This window comes from Salvelinus fontinalis, chromosome 1 (assembly GCF_029448725.1).
Source record: "Salvelinus fontinalis isolate EN_2023a chromosome 1, ASM2944872v1, whole genome shotgun sequence".
NCBI lineage: Eukaryota > Metazoa > Chordata > Actinopteri > Salmoniformes > Salmonidae > Salvelinus > Salvelinus fontinalis.
Window position 1 is genome coordinate 31401915 of NC_074665.1, and position 18371 is coordinate 31420285.

At 45.2% G+C, this 18371-nt stretch overlaps 1 protein-coding gene across 2 annotated transcripts in view; it reads left to right on the forward strand.

The window, feature by feature from the left end:
* The window catches only part of LOC129853084 (inositol polyphosphate-5-phosphatase A-like), a 204860-nt gene that overhangs the window by 163778 nt on the left and 22711 nt on the right, over window positions 1-18371 (forward strand). For both annotated transcript variants that reach the window (XM_055918782.1, XM_055918773.1), the window contains exons 10-11: window positions 8490-8585; window positions 8992-9066. In XM_055918782.1, the coding sequence (XP_055774757.1) occupies window positions 8490-8585; window positions 8992-9066 (171 nt within the window). The remainder of the gene's footprint in view (window positions 1-8489; window positions 8586-8991; window positions 9067-18371) is intronic.

Here is an 18371-nt window from a genome sequence, read left to right on the forward strand (position 1 = left end):
CAGGCAGACAGACAAGCATGTTCTAATATAGTCTTGTCATATGAGCTTAGAGCTGCCTAGCTGCCACCCCCTAGGATGTGTGTGTGTGGCGATATTAGGCTGTCTGAGTGTACATGGTTGTAGACAAGATGAGCGCTATTATGATGAATTATGAGATGAATGCCCCTATGGATCTTATCGGTTTTGTCTCGTCTCCCAACGCGCTAGATAGACACTTTTTCACAGAGTCATCCGCGCCTCTATCAGAGTCAAAAATGGAGCCCGTCCATGCAGCCCAACAACTGCTAACAGTGGGTTTTTATTTAGTTCCATATTAATTGTGGCATAAACTGTTGAGGATAAGGTCGTCTTTGTGCCTGGTGCATAGTGCCTTGCTTGTATGATGTCAGTCTATGTTTGACTAATGCAGTGCTGGAGGGGGTTACACACACACACACACACACACACACACACACACACACACACACACACACACACACACACACACACACACACACACATACACACACAGAGATACACACACATAGCCATTCCATTTCCTCCACCCTGTGATGGAGTTTACATAAGGTTCTGTCCCCCCCCCCCGTGAAAGTTCTCCAAGTCATCTCTGTTCCAGCTCAAAATAAGTCAAACTTAATTTGCGAGTTAACGTTGTTAACATTTATACCGTTCTATTTTATATCAATCATATCAAGCAAATCCTACTTTCATGGGCAGTTTCTCGGTAGCACAACGTATTCATTACATATCAACATCTGGGATAGATATCCAATTAGAAGTTAATGCTGTTTGAACGGAGTATGTAAAGAATGCAATATCCATCCAAAGAAGATGGAGAGATCTGATTCATGGAGTTGGATAGGCTATAGATACTGTCAGTCATAGAGAGGTGGTCCCACAGAGTGTCTCTTTGTAGCACAGTTGTAAACCCAGCGTTGGCACCTAGGGCTTTTAAACAACTCTGCTCAGTGACATGAGGAGTCTCTCAGCTCTTTTCACAGCCCTCCGACAATTACCCCATCATATTTAAGAGGCCTCATTTTTAAGTGGCACAGTGAGAAGTCACGGGCCTCTTTCTACAATCCCCCGCCACCCCACGCCCCCCAGTAATTTATCTGTGAAGGCCATATTGGCCTGGCTCTTTGAGGAGGTGCTCGTCTTTGTCTTAGAGGAGGCCCGAGACAATCCATTTCAGGCCCATTTCACCTACAAGACTTTCCTTTCAGGGGACTGTTAGGCTGAGAGGCACTGGGCTGTCCTAACATCTGTTTGTGTCCAGATCCAGGCGGGGCCCGGAGCACAGCGCGCCTCGGCCGGCCCCCTTCTCCTCTCCCTGGGGGTCTTTGTTCCCCGATTTCATGCTATCAGAGAAGCAGCATGTTTTCCTGCGCAGAGCTGTCAGGGGCATAAAGGGACCCCGAGTGGGGTCACATCTAGAGGGATGGTCATGAAAAATGTGTAAAATGTATCACAAAGCCCACCCACAAGATGGTTGCCTAGCGCGTCGCGGGGTAGCAGGGCTGCTCTGTATACCTTACTTTCCCCTTCGCCGGGCTGAATTACACCACAGGGCTCCCCTGCCGCCCTGCCGGACAAGCCGCATCGTTTAGGTGCCCCTAAACAAATGAAAGGGTGGCGCTAGCTTCCAAATGAATCCTTGTTCTTTGTCTCCGGGGAGGCATTGTGACGGGGTCCTTTAAAAAAATATATATATAATAATAAAAAAGATTGAATACAGTATTATAAACTCTTAAGTTCCTTTACTTAACGTAGGTCTCATTTAGTTTCCTGACTGCATTACTTAGTACCTACGTAGATAAACCCAGGGCCCTAGTTATAATCCTGTATTAAGTTTTAGTTCAAGCCTAATAGTAATTCTCTGGGCCCTACTTATGTGCATGAAATGTGTTTGTTTGTTTGACTTTATCCTTCATGCTGAGGCAGGTGTGCTGTTATTAGACAACAGAAGCGCCATCCAATTTTGGAGTAGTTTGGCGGTTAAAGCCCTGCCCTCTTCATTAGAGCATGCAACGGAGAACATTTGAAACAGTTTTCTTTTTTGCACCGGAAAACATAAAGGAGTGTTTCGTATTGGACAATTTCAGCTTAGTCCTTCCCTGTGTCAGTCGGTTTTCACTGCGTTTGGTGCCTACTGAACACAGCCCAGGTCTCACCCTCCAGAGGGGACAGGAGGATTAGAGCTTCATTAATTGTTCAGCCAGGATCGCTATTGATCAGTGCGGTAATGAACTCCATGCAGAGCCTCTGGTCTCTTTAATAGAGCACCAGTGATCACCTCTCCAATATTCTCTAATTGACCTTCCAACAACAAACCCCATCTCCACACACACAACCTCACTCTCTAGGCTAACTGAAATTAGTCACTAGCTAGTGTGGAATGAGCAAAAAGTTTTGGATTATATGTGAGTAAATACAATTCCCAACAGTGCTAAGTGAGTGTATAGGATCTGTAATTGCCATAAAGCTGCGTCTTTGTTTGTTTATGTTTTTTTACGTCGTACCACACAGTAATCATCACCTGTTGTTTCAATATCACTTACATGTTGTATTTTTCATTGGGAGGATAGGTTTTCTTCTGAGATGTGAAAAAGTATTAATTGCACAAACATTGACGTCCATTCCGAAACTTGTATCGAACAACGTTCAAATGAGGCATTATCCCAATAAGGCAGGCGAGCTGTTGAAAGGAAGGCTTTGACTGTAGGGACTGACTATAGGCCTATTGCGTTTCGGGAGAGTAACTCCTGTGCGTTAAACAGCCTTGCGGACATCTGCCGCGATTGGTTTCAAACTGCTGACTTAAAGTGTCAGAGGGGAGGTGGGCCGGCCGAGGTTTTCAGATGAAATCTTTCATTAGGCTTTCTTTGTACAGGTGGCAGTAACGTGGCAGTAGCCAGGCCTGAGACAATGACTCCTCTTACTTTGCCTAATACGTTCCCAACCTCCTTTACTGCCACCACTTTATACACACACAATGAAGCATCTGGTGGCCTTTTCCTGTTGAGAAGTCTATCGTCAGCCATTGTGGTGGTAAAATGTGTGATTGGGGAGGTTTTGTCTGTTTCATTGCTTTCGCAAGTGTGTATGAGATAATGTTGAGTGTGGAATGAGTGTATGTTTGGAAGGTTGGTAAAGTTGGCTATATTAGCAATTTGTGTGTGTTGGTGTGATATGTGTGTGTGTGTGTGTGTGGGGGGGGGGTACTGCTGTGTGCCTGCTCCCAGCTCCAGGGTGAGTCTACTCTGGAACCCCCAGAAGGGTGAGGTCGTGGGGTCAAAGTGATGAATTTTTATGGGGCTGTTCCCTGTGTTTCAGCCCTGTCCCTTTCTCTACGCGCTGCACTGCCTCTCAAAGACAACTAAGCAGGGCAATTTGTCCTGCGGGGGCCCCTGGAGAATGGGCGAGCAGAGGAGTTAAATACCAGGGGGGGCGAACACACACACAGTCACACACAGTCACACACCCCACCCCTCCATCCTGTTGTCCTGAATGATTTGTGGCCTGTCCATTATGCTTCGGAAAGGACAAATACATTCGGCAGGGCCCTGAAGGAAGGACAGGGGCAAGAATGGCACCCCTCCCAATGCCACCCGTTGTTTTAGAGAAGTTTCCCAGATGTTATAATGCACAAGATAAATAGGGCACATTATCATTACCTCGCGCACCCCTTTTACCTCACCTCGTTTGAGAGGGGGCGTTGCGCACTTGGAGACCCCCCAGTGCGGCTTGCTATCACCGTACTTCAGCTCTCACACTCTGTGGCTCATGGGAAGAAATGAGAGTGTATTTATGTATCAGTGTGTGTGGTGGGAAATGCTCAGGCGAGACAGCGAGGAGGGTCGACCATTCTTTTGACCAGAAAGACGGCCATGCATGGTGTCTAGTGTGAGTCTAGGTCAGAAATAGGGTAATGCGCTAACTGTGAGGGTAGCAGGATAAAGCCACAGTCAGGGTCCATAATAAATAGTCTCAGGGTAGGACTGCTGATCTCTGATCAAGTCCACCTGTCCTGTCCATATAATCGTATCCATTATGATATAAAAGGCAAAACTGACCCTAGATCAGCACTTCTACTCCTACTGAGACTGTTTTGTGTACTATCACCCCCCCATGTTAAATCCCCCCTCCTAGTTTTTCATCCATGGCATTGATGAATCCACTGTGTTTAGTGGGATTAATTAGCAACCCGCAGGGAGAGTGTGTGGAGCTCTCTGGCTGGACTCCAGGCAGGCTGGGTGGGGAGGGTCAGCCCTGATTTAAAGGCTCCCTGGGTAATGGGTGGCAGGTGGGGAGGACATTTGTTTTTGCCCACTTTGGATCTGAGTGCCTCACCGGTAGGGCAGATGTCTCAATCATGCATGCAGTGCAGGCTGATTAGGGGAGGGAAGAGAGGAGGAGCGCGCAAACCTGCCAACCCTTGGCACCACTCAGGAGCGGGTTGGCAAGTCCCCTCACACAGTGGTGGGAAAATAATGGCATGCTGTGACAATGCCCCCCCCCCCCCCCCCCCCCCCCCCCCACCCCCACTCCCACCCCCACCCGGTGACACAAAGGCCAGCCCTGCCCCATCCCCCCTCGGCGTAATGGAGAAGGATCTCTTTAAGCAACAGCGGCCCGAGGGCCATATTCCAACTCATTGTCGCTTCTCGCTCTCTCCTCAAAAATCGAGATTTAATCGCACTCAATGGGTTATTATATTGGGCGGAATGGGGATGGTGGGAGAGGGAACAGTAGGCATGGGAAATTACTGGATGGGAATCACCCAGTGGTGGGGTTGAGTGTCCAGGCTCTTTGGCGTAAATCCAATAAAACCACCATTGCACATTGCTATGCCAGGGCAGTCACCTGGCACACTGTCATGCCCGTGGACCCCTGGGACGTTACAAGCCTTGGACTGGGGCGTGGAGGAGAGGACGAGACATATTACCTCAGATACAGGGGGATGTGCTATCTTGAAACCAATACAGCAGTGTTTCCCCAAACCTCTCCTTGAGTACCTCCAGCTGTTCCACCTAATTAACGTATTCCAGAACCAGCACACTTGTTTTAATGAAGGGCTTGGCGATTAGTTGAATCGGGTGTGCTTGTACGGCAAAAGGTCTGTGCATTTGGAGGGGTTGGTCGAGAAGAGGTTTGGGAAACACTGCCATATCCGCATGCACAGAGATTTGTTATGCATGTCTACACGCGGTATTGGATGTGCTGAATGGAAGGTATATCGGGGCAAGAGGGGCGATACTGGCTTTGAATATACAGTAGGTTGTCTTAGGTGTGTGAATGGCGTGTCAGATGGGTTGTGGCTAGGTTGAATGGGGGTTACGGCATGGTTTTGTTGGTTGTGTCAGTGTTGTGTTTGCGTTGGGCTCAGCAGAGCTCCTCCATCTGTTTGAGGGGCTAGATCAGGAGCAGAAGGGGAGAGACGGTCGGTGTGCCTGTGCTTTGAAGTGGGACAGATTGCTTTAACCTTGTCTCTTAAAAGAGCAGCTGGAATAGAGAGGTCTTTTCACCACCCATTTCCTTCTCGGACACTGATGAGATTATTCCATTGAAGCCCAAAGCAAGCGCCATCCCCCCAAGATGCACCGCGGCAACCTCTTATCTAACCCCTCCACAAACAGGCCCTCTGTCTCCTGTGTTGACCTGTGACCCACGATGCAAATCTTTGCCGGGCCGGGGACTCTCTTTGTATGGGCTGTTGGAGATTATTGGCGTTCCGAATGCAGTGAAGACATCCCACTGTACATACTTGTTTACCTTCCAAACTTCTCATCCCTGACAGCTGTCCAGTCTATTTTTCTTATTTTCCCCCACATCCTCATGTATCAAATGAAAAGCCTATTGCTTAACTCAAATTAGTTCTGTTAATATCATTTGGGGAGTCAATGAGAGCATGTTTAGATGTAATATGTTTAAAAGACAGGCGCTTTGATCGGCCCAGCCACCGGCCCTACTTGAAGAGAGAGCTCTGTTCAGGAGCCTCCCTCTCGCTCTCTCGTCTCTTACCCAGGGTGCCTATTACCAGATGCATGATCCACAATTAGCGGCAGTGAGCTTGGGTTAACTCGTGGTCAACATCTGTCCTCCTTTTTTTTCTTCGCTTGAGGATATATTTTTACATTGAATTTCTTATATCTGAGAACACCTGGTCTCTCCTTTCAGTCCCGTCCTGCATTTATCTATAAGACTTAAGCAACGGCATGGCGTTCTCATTTACACTGCCTCTTCGTTAGGTTAGGGGGGGGGGTCTCATGACTAAGGTCCCTGCAATGGTCAAAGGGCTGGTGGGTCGGTAGGCTAGGCTGATCTAAATTAGGGATGGGGGGTTATAGAGAGTATGTAGGAGGTTTAGTAGAGGGAGGTTGTTTTTCTCCGAGGCCAAAGGAGCGCACTGTGATCAATGGCGTACAATCAGCCGCCTCAGACTCCCATGACTCACTGATCAGTCATAGCCAATGAACACATAAATGAATCAATCAATAACGTCAGGCCTGGCCACGGAACTGCTTAACCTGAACCACTGTGAGGACAGACCACCACCAAAACTGCTGGGTGTGTAGGGGACGCAGATTGTAGACTAAACAAGTTGCATAATTTGTTCTGCATAATTAGGCAGATTTTCACTGTAGGCGCACTATTCTGAAAAACATATTTGTTTCTCAAAAACAATTCCTCTCAGATGAACTGGTTTTCTCTAAAATGGTATAGTTTCACTCAGAAAAATGTAAGCCAAGTGAAATAATTTCCCCTCAATACATGACATTGTGTCATTGTTGCTTTTTCTTGTTGTACCTTCGGTTGAGAGTCAGAAACAGTTGGCGAAAGGTGTGATAGAAAAGCGACAGCATTGTGGACCTACGATCTCATGGCGCTACGTTCTCAGAAGAAATGAGTACAAAACACTGTGCGCAGGTGTGCTTTTCACTTGCGATGGGGACATATTCATGTATAGTGATAAGCAACATTGACCCTTTCTTGGTCGAGGCCAACACTCACTGGATTACAGAAATAATTTGACCGTGAATGGAGAGGCCATTTCTGTCCTTCAAATATCTGGGGGTTTTTTTGTCCAATAAGCTGTGTGGGGATTTCTGGCGGTGCTGCTGGCCCTGAAGTGGCCAGGGATTTCTGCTTGGCTGGGTTTTGGATTTGCAAAGCTGACAGAAGGGCTTCGGTTGGGAAGAACGAGAGCCAAACACTGCTACCAAGTCACTAACTTGAAAGGCTCATTTAAATAAGATACCTTTTTTCCCCAAAATAAATACACATATTTGCTTAAATGTCCTGAGGCTCACCTGATGGCTCCATTTTGTTTTCTGATTCGCTTGATTTCGATACGTTTTGAAGTCGTTCAAAGTAAACAATAAAAGATGCCAAAAGAGAGACATTTTGGTACGTTTTTTGTAATAATCGTAGAATTGGATGAAAAATGACATTTGCGGATTGTCTTTTGCTGGTGTGGCTACAATTACTTTTTAACAGGGAAAGTATCTCTGCCTTGCCCTTCTCCAGTTTCTTTGGCCTATTCATTGAACAAAGCTGCTTAAGCGCACTTAAGCGCATTAGCATTTGGATGACAGGGGACCATATTGACCCTGTATTTGGAGGGCCTAAATGAGTGAAAGATGGAGCGATTTGTTAGGGCTTTAGAAACCAGCTTTGAGGGGGGGTGGGGGGGGTGGCGGGGAACTTCACTTACTGCTCGGTGTTTGTTCTAATCTGGTGTGCCGTTTCGAGCAAGCAAGACTGATTTGTGACATTTCAGTCTAAAGGCCCGTTATATTGGCTTGACCTGATTAACTAATCTGTGCTTTGAATTTCAATCAGGCTGCTGTCCCTGCAGTGTGGTATGGGAACCACTGGCTGAGGGATTACCTCATTCAACTGTCTTCAAACACAGATGGTCGAATGTTTAACTAATTGTTAAAAGAGTCCACAAAGGGGAATTTAACCATGCACACGGTCCACAAGGTCAATACATACGAGGGGGACAGTAAAATTAAGCTTTTTTGGGGGGGGGGGTCTTAAAAAATAATTGAAATGCATAGTGGTGTGCATGTGTTCTGTGTGTGGAATATAAAATGGGCATCAGTAATGTGATACAGTATAGCCTTCTGTACTGTAGGCTGTACCTCTTTTCAAGTGTGTACATTTGTGTGTGTGTGTGTGTGTGTGTGTGTGTGTGTGTGTGTGTGTGTGTGTGTGTGTGTGTGTGTGTGTGTGTGTGTGTGTGTGTAAGCGGGCGCGCATATGTGTATGAGAAAGATGTACTGTTTTGTCGTCTTTTGTTGCTGTACTTTGATAAATTGCTATCCTTTGACACTACACAATGCATGTTTACATTTGTTTTATCCAAGCCTGTCTTAATCTACCTCAGTATGATATTTTGCTCCATCCTATGAGAAGTAGTGAATCCTGCCACTAACCCCCCCCCCCCCCACGTCTCTCTTCCTTCCTCTCTCCCACTACAGAGTCTGTGCTCCACTGCCACCATGCAGACGGTCAGACTAGGTGACACCAATGAAGTTGAGAAGCTAATATTCAGAGAATCTGAGAACGATCGCAAGGTATGCTACATTATTGAAAATGCACTGTACACGCACAATACCTGACATTTCAACGTTTTATCAGAATTACTCATGTGTAGCATCTCACCTGAACACAGAATAGCTTCTTTGTAATGAGAGAAAAATGACACAACCTTTCCCATACATTAGAATCCACAGGCCTTTGCGTGACAAGGCCAGCCTAGTACAGCTTTACAAGGCTTTGCTCCGTTTGGCCCTATAGTGAGAATCAAGCATAAGTGAACAGGTGGCGTTTATATTACACTTCTGACCGAATGAATGCTGCCCCTAACATCACAGCACATTACCCTTCATTAAATTAGTTGAAGCTCTAATTAGGGCTGGTTCAGATGAGGATCGCTATTAATCGGCCCTATATTCTGCTCCCCTCCTCTGCCCCTTTTAGGTTGTACTTCAACTTGAAAAGAAGCTTTTTAATTATATTAACCAGGATGTTTTCCGGGAAAACAATGGGACCCTGGTAAGTCATTCATTTTGTTTTGTAACTCTGGGAGGTTTATTCAATTTGGGGGGTTTTTGCGGACGTTATGATATTCAAAGTAACAGGAATGTGCAACATTTAAAAAATGTCAAAATTCATTGCGAAAACAAGTAAGTAAAAGACATTGATGTAATGCAGAATTTGATTTGAGGCTTTGAGGGTTTTTTGGGACGTGGGGTTAGGTAAAATAATTAGGCCACACAGTGGGTGTCATTGTGACGGGACAGAAGCGAGTGGTGCAGATGGAGGCCCTCACGCCTTCCTGCCTTCCTGCCTCATATGAACACTGATTTCAAACATCCTCACCGTCCTACCTGAGAGGTCAAACACCTCATGAATGCCTCCAGAATTGACGTTCTCCTTGCCTCAGCTCCACCCCTCCCTCTCCCCTCCTCATCCCTCTCCCCTCCTCATCCCTCTCCTCCTCCACCCTCTCCTCCTCCGCCCCTTCCTCACTCCTCCTCCACCCCTTCCTCACTCCTCCTCCACCCCTCCATCACTCCTCTTCCCTCCTCCACCCCTCCCTCACGCCTCTTCCCTCTCCTCCATTAATTCATGATTGTCCGTAATCATGGTAGCATCCACATTAATGTAGAAGTGTTCAGAAATGTAAATATCAAATACTGTACGTAGGGGAGTTTATGTCCTCCTTAATAAGTGATTCAGAAATATCCATATTAAGATTCCCATAGAGGCGAGGAGACACACATAGTACATACCAACTTATGGCGCTTCAATCCTTGGACATATTCATTGGGCACCAAATGGAAGAAAACAGATTGAATCGCAGAGGGACTACCCGGACCTGGTCCAATAATAAAATCATTTTCGTTTTCTTTTCAAAACACTTTGAAATGTTTTCTGTCGTGTGTTTGTGCCCTAATGAATACAACCCTGATTCTTAGCATCCTGACCCATCCGCTTGGGACACAGTACTCTGAGTGTATGTACAGTGGCAAGATAAAGTACCCTTTGCAATTAGCTGGACTTCTGCATAAATTGGTCATAAAATTTGATCTCATCGTCATCTAAGTCACAACAATAGACAAACACAGTTTGCTTAAACTAATAAAACACAAACAATTATACGTTTTCATGTCTTTATTGAACACACTGTGTAAACATTCACAGTGGAGGGTGGGAAAAGTATGTGAACCCTTGGATTTAATAACTGGTTGACCCCTCTTTGGCAGCAATAACCTCAACCAAACGTTTTCTGTAGATGCGGATCAGACCTGCACAACGGTCAGGAGGAATTTTGGACCATTCCTCTTTACAAAACTGTTTCAGTTCAGAAATATTCTTGGGATGTCTGGTGTGAACCGCTCTTTTGAGGTCATGCCACAGCATCTCAATCAGGTTGACGTCAGGACTCTGACTGGGCCCCTCCAGAAGCCGTATTTTCTTCTGTTGAAGCCATTCTGTTGATTTACTTCTGTGTTTTGGGTCATTGTGCTGATGCATCACCCATCTTCTGTTGAGCTTCAATTGGCGGACAGATAGCCTTACATTCTCCTGCAAAATGTCTTGATAAACTTGGGAATTCATTTTTCCATCGATGATAGCAAGCTGTCCAGGCCCTGAGACAGCGAAGCAGCACCAAACCATGATGCTCCCTCCACCATACTTTATAGTTGGGATGAGGTTTTGATGTTGGTGTGCTGTGCCTTTTGTCTCTCCACACATAGTGTTGTGTGTTGTTTGCAAACAACTCAACTTTAATTTAATCTGTCCACAGAATATTTGGCCAGTAGTACTGTGGAACATCCAGATGCTCTTTTGCAAACTTCAGACGTGCAGCAATGTTTGTTTTGGACAGCAGTGGCTTCTTCCGTGGTGTCCTCCCATGAACCCCATTCTTGTTTAGTGTTTTACGTGTCATAGACTCGTCAACAGAGATGTTAGCATGTTCCAGAGATTTCTGTAAATCTTTAGCTGACACTCTAGGAATCTTCTTAACCTCATTGAGCGCTGTGATCTTGCAGTCATCTTTGCAGGACAGCCACTCCTAGGGAGAGTAGCAACAGTGCTGGACTTTCTCCATTTATAAACAATTTGTCATACCGTGGACTGATGAACATCAAGGCTTTTAGACATACTTTTGCAAACCTTTCCAGCTTTATGCAAGTCAACAATTCTTAATCTTGGGTCTTCTGAGATCTCTTTTGTTGGAGGCATGGTTCACATGAGGCAACGCTTCTTGTGAATAGCAAACTCAAATTTTGTGAGTGTTTTTTATAGGACAGGGCAGCTCTAACCAACATCTCCAATCTTGTCTCAATGATTGTACTCCAGGTTAGCTGACTCCTGACTCCAATTAGCTTTTGGAGAAGTCATTAGCCTAGGGGTTCACATTCTTTTTCCAACCTACACTGTGAATGTTTAAATAATGTATTTGATATAGACAACACACAAATCATTGTATTTTTCTTATTAGTTTAAGCACACTGTGTTTGTCTGTTGTGACTTAGATGAAGATCAGATCTAATTTTATGACCAATTTATGCAGAAATCCAGATACTTCCAAAGTGTTCACATACTTTTTCTTGCCACTGTATGTTCATGCAATTGGACATACATTGCATTCGTGAGGTATTCAGACCCCTTGACTTTTTCCACATTTATCATGGTTTGAACGATGTGCGTATTTTCCAGTCCACAAAATACAGTACAATACAATAGTTATATAGTTCACACCCAAAAAGATTAGCCTACTGGAGCTAGTTAAATGTATTTACCCAAGCCAGCAGATACTGCAGCTAGCTACATTTATGGCCTTTTATGTTTTTCTGTTGTGCGTAATGTGCAGTAACCTATATAATTTATTGGATAACGGCACAATCATTTGGGCTTTTTTGGGCTTGGGCTCATTAAATGTATTTAATATATGGCTCATCAGGCTCTGGTATCATCAGACTTTTCGATCAAATCTCGAATAAAATCCAGACATAGGCATATTTATATGCTTTATAATGCTTTTGAATAACACATCTGGTTTTGGCGGGAAATACCGGGTTACCCGTGTGAGAACTGATATACTCTCGGTATGGAACATTTGTAAAATATCGGGAAAATATTAAACCCTTGGCTGTGTTGTGTTTCGGAGGACGCACGACTTGCAGCCTTCACCTCTCCCGAGTTCGTACGGGAGTTGCAGCGATGAGACAAGACTGTAACTACCAATTGGATGCTAGGAAATTGGGGAGAAAAAGGGATAAAATTAAATTACAAAATAAGAGTTTCATCTTGGTTTCATCAGACCAGAGAATCCTGTTTCTCATTGTTTGAGAGTCGTGGGCTGTCAGTTGCCTTTTACTGAGGAGTGGCTTCTGTCTGGCCAATCTACCATAAAGGCCTGATTTGGTGGAGTGCTGCAGAGACGGTTGTCCTTCTGGAAGGTTCTCCCATCTCCACAGAGGAACTCTAGCGTTCTGTCAGAGTGACCATCAGATTCTTGGTCACCTCCCTGACCAAGGCCCTTCTCCCCCGATTGCCCAGTTTGGCTGGGAAAGAGTCTTGGTGGTTCCAAACTTCCATTTAAGAATGATGGAGGTCACTGTGTTCTTGTGGACCTTCAATGTTGCAGAAATGTTTTGCTACCGTTCCCCAGATCTGTGCCTCGACACAATCCTCTCTCTGAGCTCTACGGACAATTCCTTTGACCTCAAGGCTTGTTTTGTGCTCTGACATGCACTGTCAACTGTGGGACCTTATATAGACAGGTGTAAGCCTTTCTGAATCATGTCCAATCAATTGAATTGACCACAGGTGGACTCCATTCTAGTTGTAGAAACATCTCAAGGAGGATCAATGGAAACAGGATGCCAATTTGAGAGAGAACGCCTACACTGATTTAAAGCAGCAACATTTGAGTGATAGGTTTTAAAACTCTGCAGCTGCAATTAGAAAAATAATAATCTGTGCAATAAAAAAAAATAAGGAGATCCCCGAAAGCCAGATGGAGATGGGTAAATTAGATGCGCATTCTGTCTTTATATTACTATAGCATAGGCTATGCTGCAGCAAATGCAGGTCTACCTGTCACAAGAAAAAAAGTTACCATGATGAGATGATAGGTCTACATGCATTGTGAACTGCGCTCCATACTGAGATGGACTGTCTGTCCCCACCCTGAGTGTTGATGATTCATCATGCAGAGGTCGTAAAGAAGCTAGATTTAGACATCGCATTCAATTTTACTCCATGCTGTTCATATAAATAATTTATTCTGCATTTCACCCAACCCCTCTGAATCAGAGAGGTGCGGGGGGCTACCATAATCGACATCCACATCGTTGGCGCCCGGGGAACAATGGGTTAACTGCCTTGCTCAGGGGCAGAATGACAGATTTTTACCTTGTCAGCTCGGGGCTTCGATCCAGCAACCTTTCGGTTACTGGCCCAACGCTCTAACCAATTAAGGTGACAGACAGTGCCAAATTCAATATCGCCTTACCCGGGGTGTGTAATCATTAGTCCAAACAGTTTCTATTATTAAGAACAGTTTTTATTGTAAGACAAGAGTTTATTTTGGACAAATTCAGGTAGGTCTCTCACAATTTGGTTTACTTCCGTTTTTGTAACAGAAATGGTGGAATGAATACACCCCTGATCACCCGCACACACAGTTCACTTTCATAGCAGCCACATACAACATCACTTTGCTCATTATATAATTCCTTCTCGCATCTACACGTTCTCCTCCTCTCACCTTTTTCTTCACTTGTGGTCACAGAACACAACAGCTGTCTGTGACCAGGTGCAAAGACCCCTCCAAATAAAACTTTCATACCATAACCGCTAACCCCTACACAGCCTACATCGTTGTCAAGATATTCACGTTATAGTCAACATACTAGAAATAACGCATTAGTAAACCCACAATCCAAACCATGTGTACATCACGTAGAAGTGTACAGCAAGCAGTTTAACAGTTACACCGGTGGGCCCCGGTGGCAATAAATTAATAAAACCAAAGGCTTACCTTGACTTGGAAGAGTTGCTGTGTTGGATAGCCTTATCCAGCTAGCTAACATACATAGCATTCGTCTTTGTTTGAGTCGGGTTGTTGAGTATGCTAAATTAGCTGTATTAGCTAAGTAAGCAAAATGTAAACTAAGAAAAAAAAACATTCATGTGACACATATGACTCTTCAAGTAGTGTCTGTCTGTGTGTATATACTGTAAGTGTATGTGGGGCTGTATGTCTGTGTCTCTTTTAGTATTGGTGTGTGTGTTGGGCCTCAGGAGGCCCCCACTTCCTTCTTTCCCTCTCCCGTACAGAGCCCAGCAAGATAAACGGCGTAATGGGGGATCAGAGATAATCTGATGGTCATGGTCTAGTTAAACACACCGTGTTATGATCCTTATAAAACAAACTACCTTTCCAAAAGGATAAATGTTCCCCCCTGCAACCCTCGGAGGAGGGAAAAAAATCCATTGCATCTTTCATCAACTACTAGACTTGTACCAGCTTGACAGAAATGTAATTCGAGGCAGCTCTCAAAAATAATTATTGTATTTTGAGGAGTAATCATTGGTCGGGACATGATTGAATGTGTCCATGCCTATTGACTTTTGCTATGATTAATAGGATTGTTTAATCAATATTCCCATCGAAATTGTATAATTAATTATCCCGAACGCTGTCAGGCTGGGACGATGGAGAGCCCTGATGAGTATTTGGGAAGATTACATTTTCCGGGGAGTGGTGGCGTCGAGCGGCACAGGGGCTTGCTCCTCAACGGAGGGGCGGAGGTGAAGGGGGCGGGCGGTGGGGGGGATATATGTCCCCGTGGACACGGATTCTGTGGAGACGTGTGCCCCCCCTCTACCTCCTATCTATCCAGTAGCGCATCCTCCATCAGGTCGCCTCCCTCCCCTCTCCAGCATTGATTTTGTTTCAGTATCTTTTTATTCTAACTTTATCAGTTGTGGTATCAGCTGACGTCCGGGGGAAAGAGGGGGGTGTTTTTGGAGTCCTGTTGCGAGTGATGAACTTTTCTGTCAGGGCCGCTCTTCCTTGTCATGCTCCCTGCGTACTCGCGACATTACTCAAGCCGCAAGAGTTTTCCAAATGAACTAAATAAATATATAAATAAAGATCAATCACCTTCCTGGCTAAACTTCTTTCATATTTTACCTGTCAGTTTCCTTAAGTGGTAATACAGCAGAACCCCCCCCCCCCCAAAAAAAAAAAAAAAAAAAAAATACAGCAGAATGCTAAATAATGTGTGACCTTAGCTGGGAAGATAAACATGGAAGGCCAGGGAGAATGGGCTCCTGTGCTGTCTCTTATACCTCTTATACTAGTATTGATCAGTTCCTCAGTCTGATCATGAAGTATACAGCATATATATTACTGTATGTACATACTGTACTGTATGTTGATGTCCATGTATGGCTTGTCCTATAAATGTCTCCCAGTCAATGTTCTGGTCTGCAAACGAGCAAAATGTGGATTATAGGAAAAGGCACTTTTGTGTTTTTTGCCCTTGACACAGGTCTGGGAATACACACAATACACACAAAAGTATGTGGACACCTGCTCGTCGAACATCTCATTCCAAAATCATGGGCATTAAGATGGAGTTGGTTCCGCCTTTGCTGCTATAACAGCCTCTACTCTTCTGTTTCCACTAGATGTTGAAATATTGCTGCGGGGACTTGCTTCCATTTAGCCACGAGCATTAATGAGGTTGAGCACGGATGTTGGGCGATTAGGCCTGGCTCACAGTCGGTGTTCCAATTAATCCCGAAGGTGTACGATGTGGTTGAGGTCAGGGCTCTGCATGCTAGTCAAGTTCTTCCACACCGATCTCGACAAACCATTTCTGTGTGGACCTCGCTTTTTGCACGGGGGCATTGTCAGGCTGGAACAGGAAAGGGCCTTCCCCAAACTGTTGCCACAGTTGGAAGCGCAGAATCGTCTAAATTGCCATTGTATGCTGTCATCTGGCCCGAACCATGAAAAACAGCCCCAGACCATTATTCCTTCTCCGCAAAACTTTACAGTTGGCACTATGCATTTCGGCAGGTAGCTTTCTCCTGACATCCACCAAACCCAGATTCGTACGTTGGAATGCCAGATGGTGAAGCGTGATTCATCACTCGAGAGAACGCGTTTCCACTGTTCCAGAGTCCAATGGCGGTGAGCTTTACACCACTTCAGCCGACGCTTGTCATTGTGCATGGTGATCGTAGGCTTGTGCGCGGCTGCTCGGGTCATGGAAACCCATTTCATGAAGCTCCTGAAGAACAGTTCTTGTGCTGACGTTGCTTCCAGAGGCAGTTTGGAACTTGGTAGTGAGTGTTGCAACCAAGGACAGATGATTTTTACGTACTTCAGAACTCGGCGGTCCCCTTCTGTGAGCTTGTGTGGCCTACCACTTCGCGGCTGAGCCTTAGACGTTTCCACTTCACAGTAACAGCACTTAACAGTTGACCGGGGCAGCTCTAGCAGTGCCGAAATTTGGCGAACTGACTTGTTGAAAGGGTGGCATCCTATGACGGTGCCACGTTGAAAGTCACTAAGCTCTTCAGTAAGGCCATTCTACTGACAATGTTTGTCTATGGAGATTGAATGGATGTGTGCTCGATTTTATACACCGAATAGCCGAATCCACTAATTTGAAGGGGTGTCCACATACTTTAGTGTATATAGTGTAAGTAAATAAATGAATTAACAATCCCCCTAGAGGTTTTAAGGTATTATGCAATTGATATAACCTTAACTATGATAAGAGAGAGCATAATAGGACTGTAGCCTCTAGCCGGCTGGCTGTTTAGGTTGACCCTCTCAAGGCGCTCGACCATTCCCTATCAGCGACAGTTTATTGATTCCACACCAAGTAATGAAGATTTCATAAAACGAAGAAAAAATATGGCCTAGCAATATAAGCCAAATGTTTGCCGTAAAAATAAAATTAAATGACCTTTCACCTCTGTGTGTACTGATGGCTTTTAATGGCAGCAGGTGTTGTCAGAGGGATAGTTTGACACGGTGTAAATCAAAGCACAATTATGAGCTTGGACAACCACTGGCCGGGTTGGTGGGACAGTCAGCCCAGAGACCTTTATTTCCCTCTGTTCCTGCAACTTCGCCCTCTTATAACAATCATAGCTAGCGTGATTTAGGTTTGTGTTGCTCATCGAGGAGAAGCAAGAAATCTGGACCCTGCATTTCCTCATCTTTCTCCTTGTCTACGATATTGCCCGAGCTGTATTGGCTAGAAGCCCTCTCCAACAACTCCAAGGTCATTTCGGTCTGACAAACTACTGGGCCAGCTTTATAATGCAACGAGGCCTTGAACCAATATAAACTGGGATTTTTTTTACTGCTGACCTACCAGACCAGCAAATCATTATGCTTAATTGACCCGGGATGAAATGTAGTGTGAAATTTCAGCCCTTGGGTTTTCCAGTCAACCTAAATGAATTACTCAACATTCACTTAAAAGCTCTGTGCACACATACACACACATCATGGAAACACAATGTGCTTCATCACCCCCAACATTGCTCATCTGCTGCCTTTTAAAGGTGTCACTTCTCGTCTCGGCTGCACTAACTCTCCATGGAGACAAGAACACCTGTCCACACACACTCACAGAAACAGACCAGTGTACACATACACAGGTACTCTATTAGGGTAAGAATAACAAAGATCTGAGGCACTATAACGCACACAGGGACAATTACGTACTGCACCTCTATAAACTTATATGCTGGCACACTCTTCCACACAAGGTCTCCCTGCACACACACACACCCTTGGAGCAATGCGTGTCATTGGGAGGACGGTGGTGGTGGTGCACAGTGAAGCGTATCCTCTGGGCTCTATTCCTCATTCAGTGTGTGAGCTCTCCTGTGACCCTGTCTCTGTGAGTTTGATGAATGCCGCACATCTGCCCTCCTGAACCACAGAGACTCTGTCTGAGGGCCCCACTGCCTGGAAAGTAATGGCCACTGTTCTACACCACTGGCGCACGCACACACACACACATACACACACACGCACACACACACAGAAACACACAGATGCTCACACTTTACACATAAGCATGCATAAAGTATGGAGTAGGCTACTCGCGCTTAACCACAAGCAGTCGCTCATACACACTTGCACAGGCTCCAGACATACACACACGCATGTACATTTGTCCCACATACAGTATGTATGTAAAAATGGCAATAAAGTTTCAATCTGGTTTACAAACGTGTTGGGTTTGTGGATTGATGGCTGTTATTGTACTCCACTGATGTGGTTAACGCTCCTCTTCTGC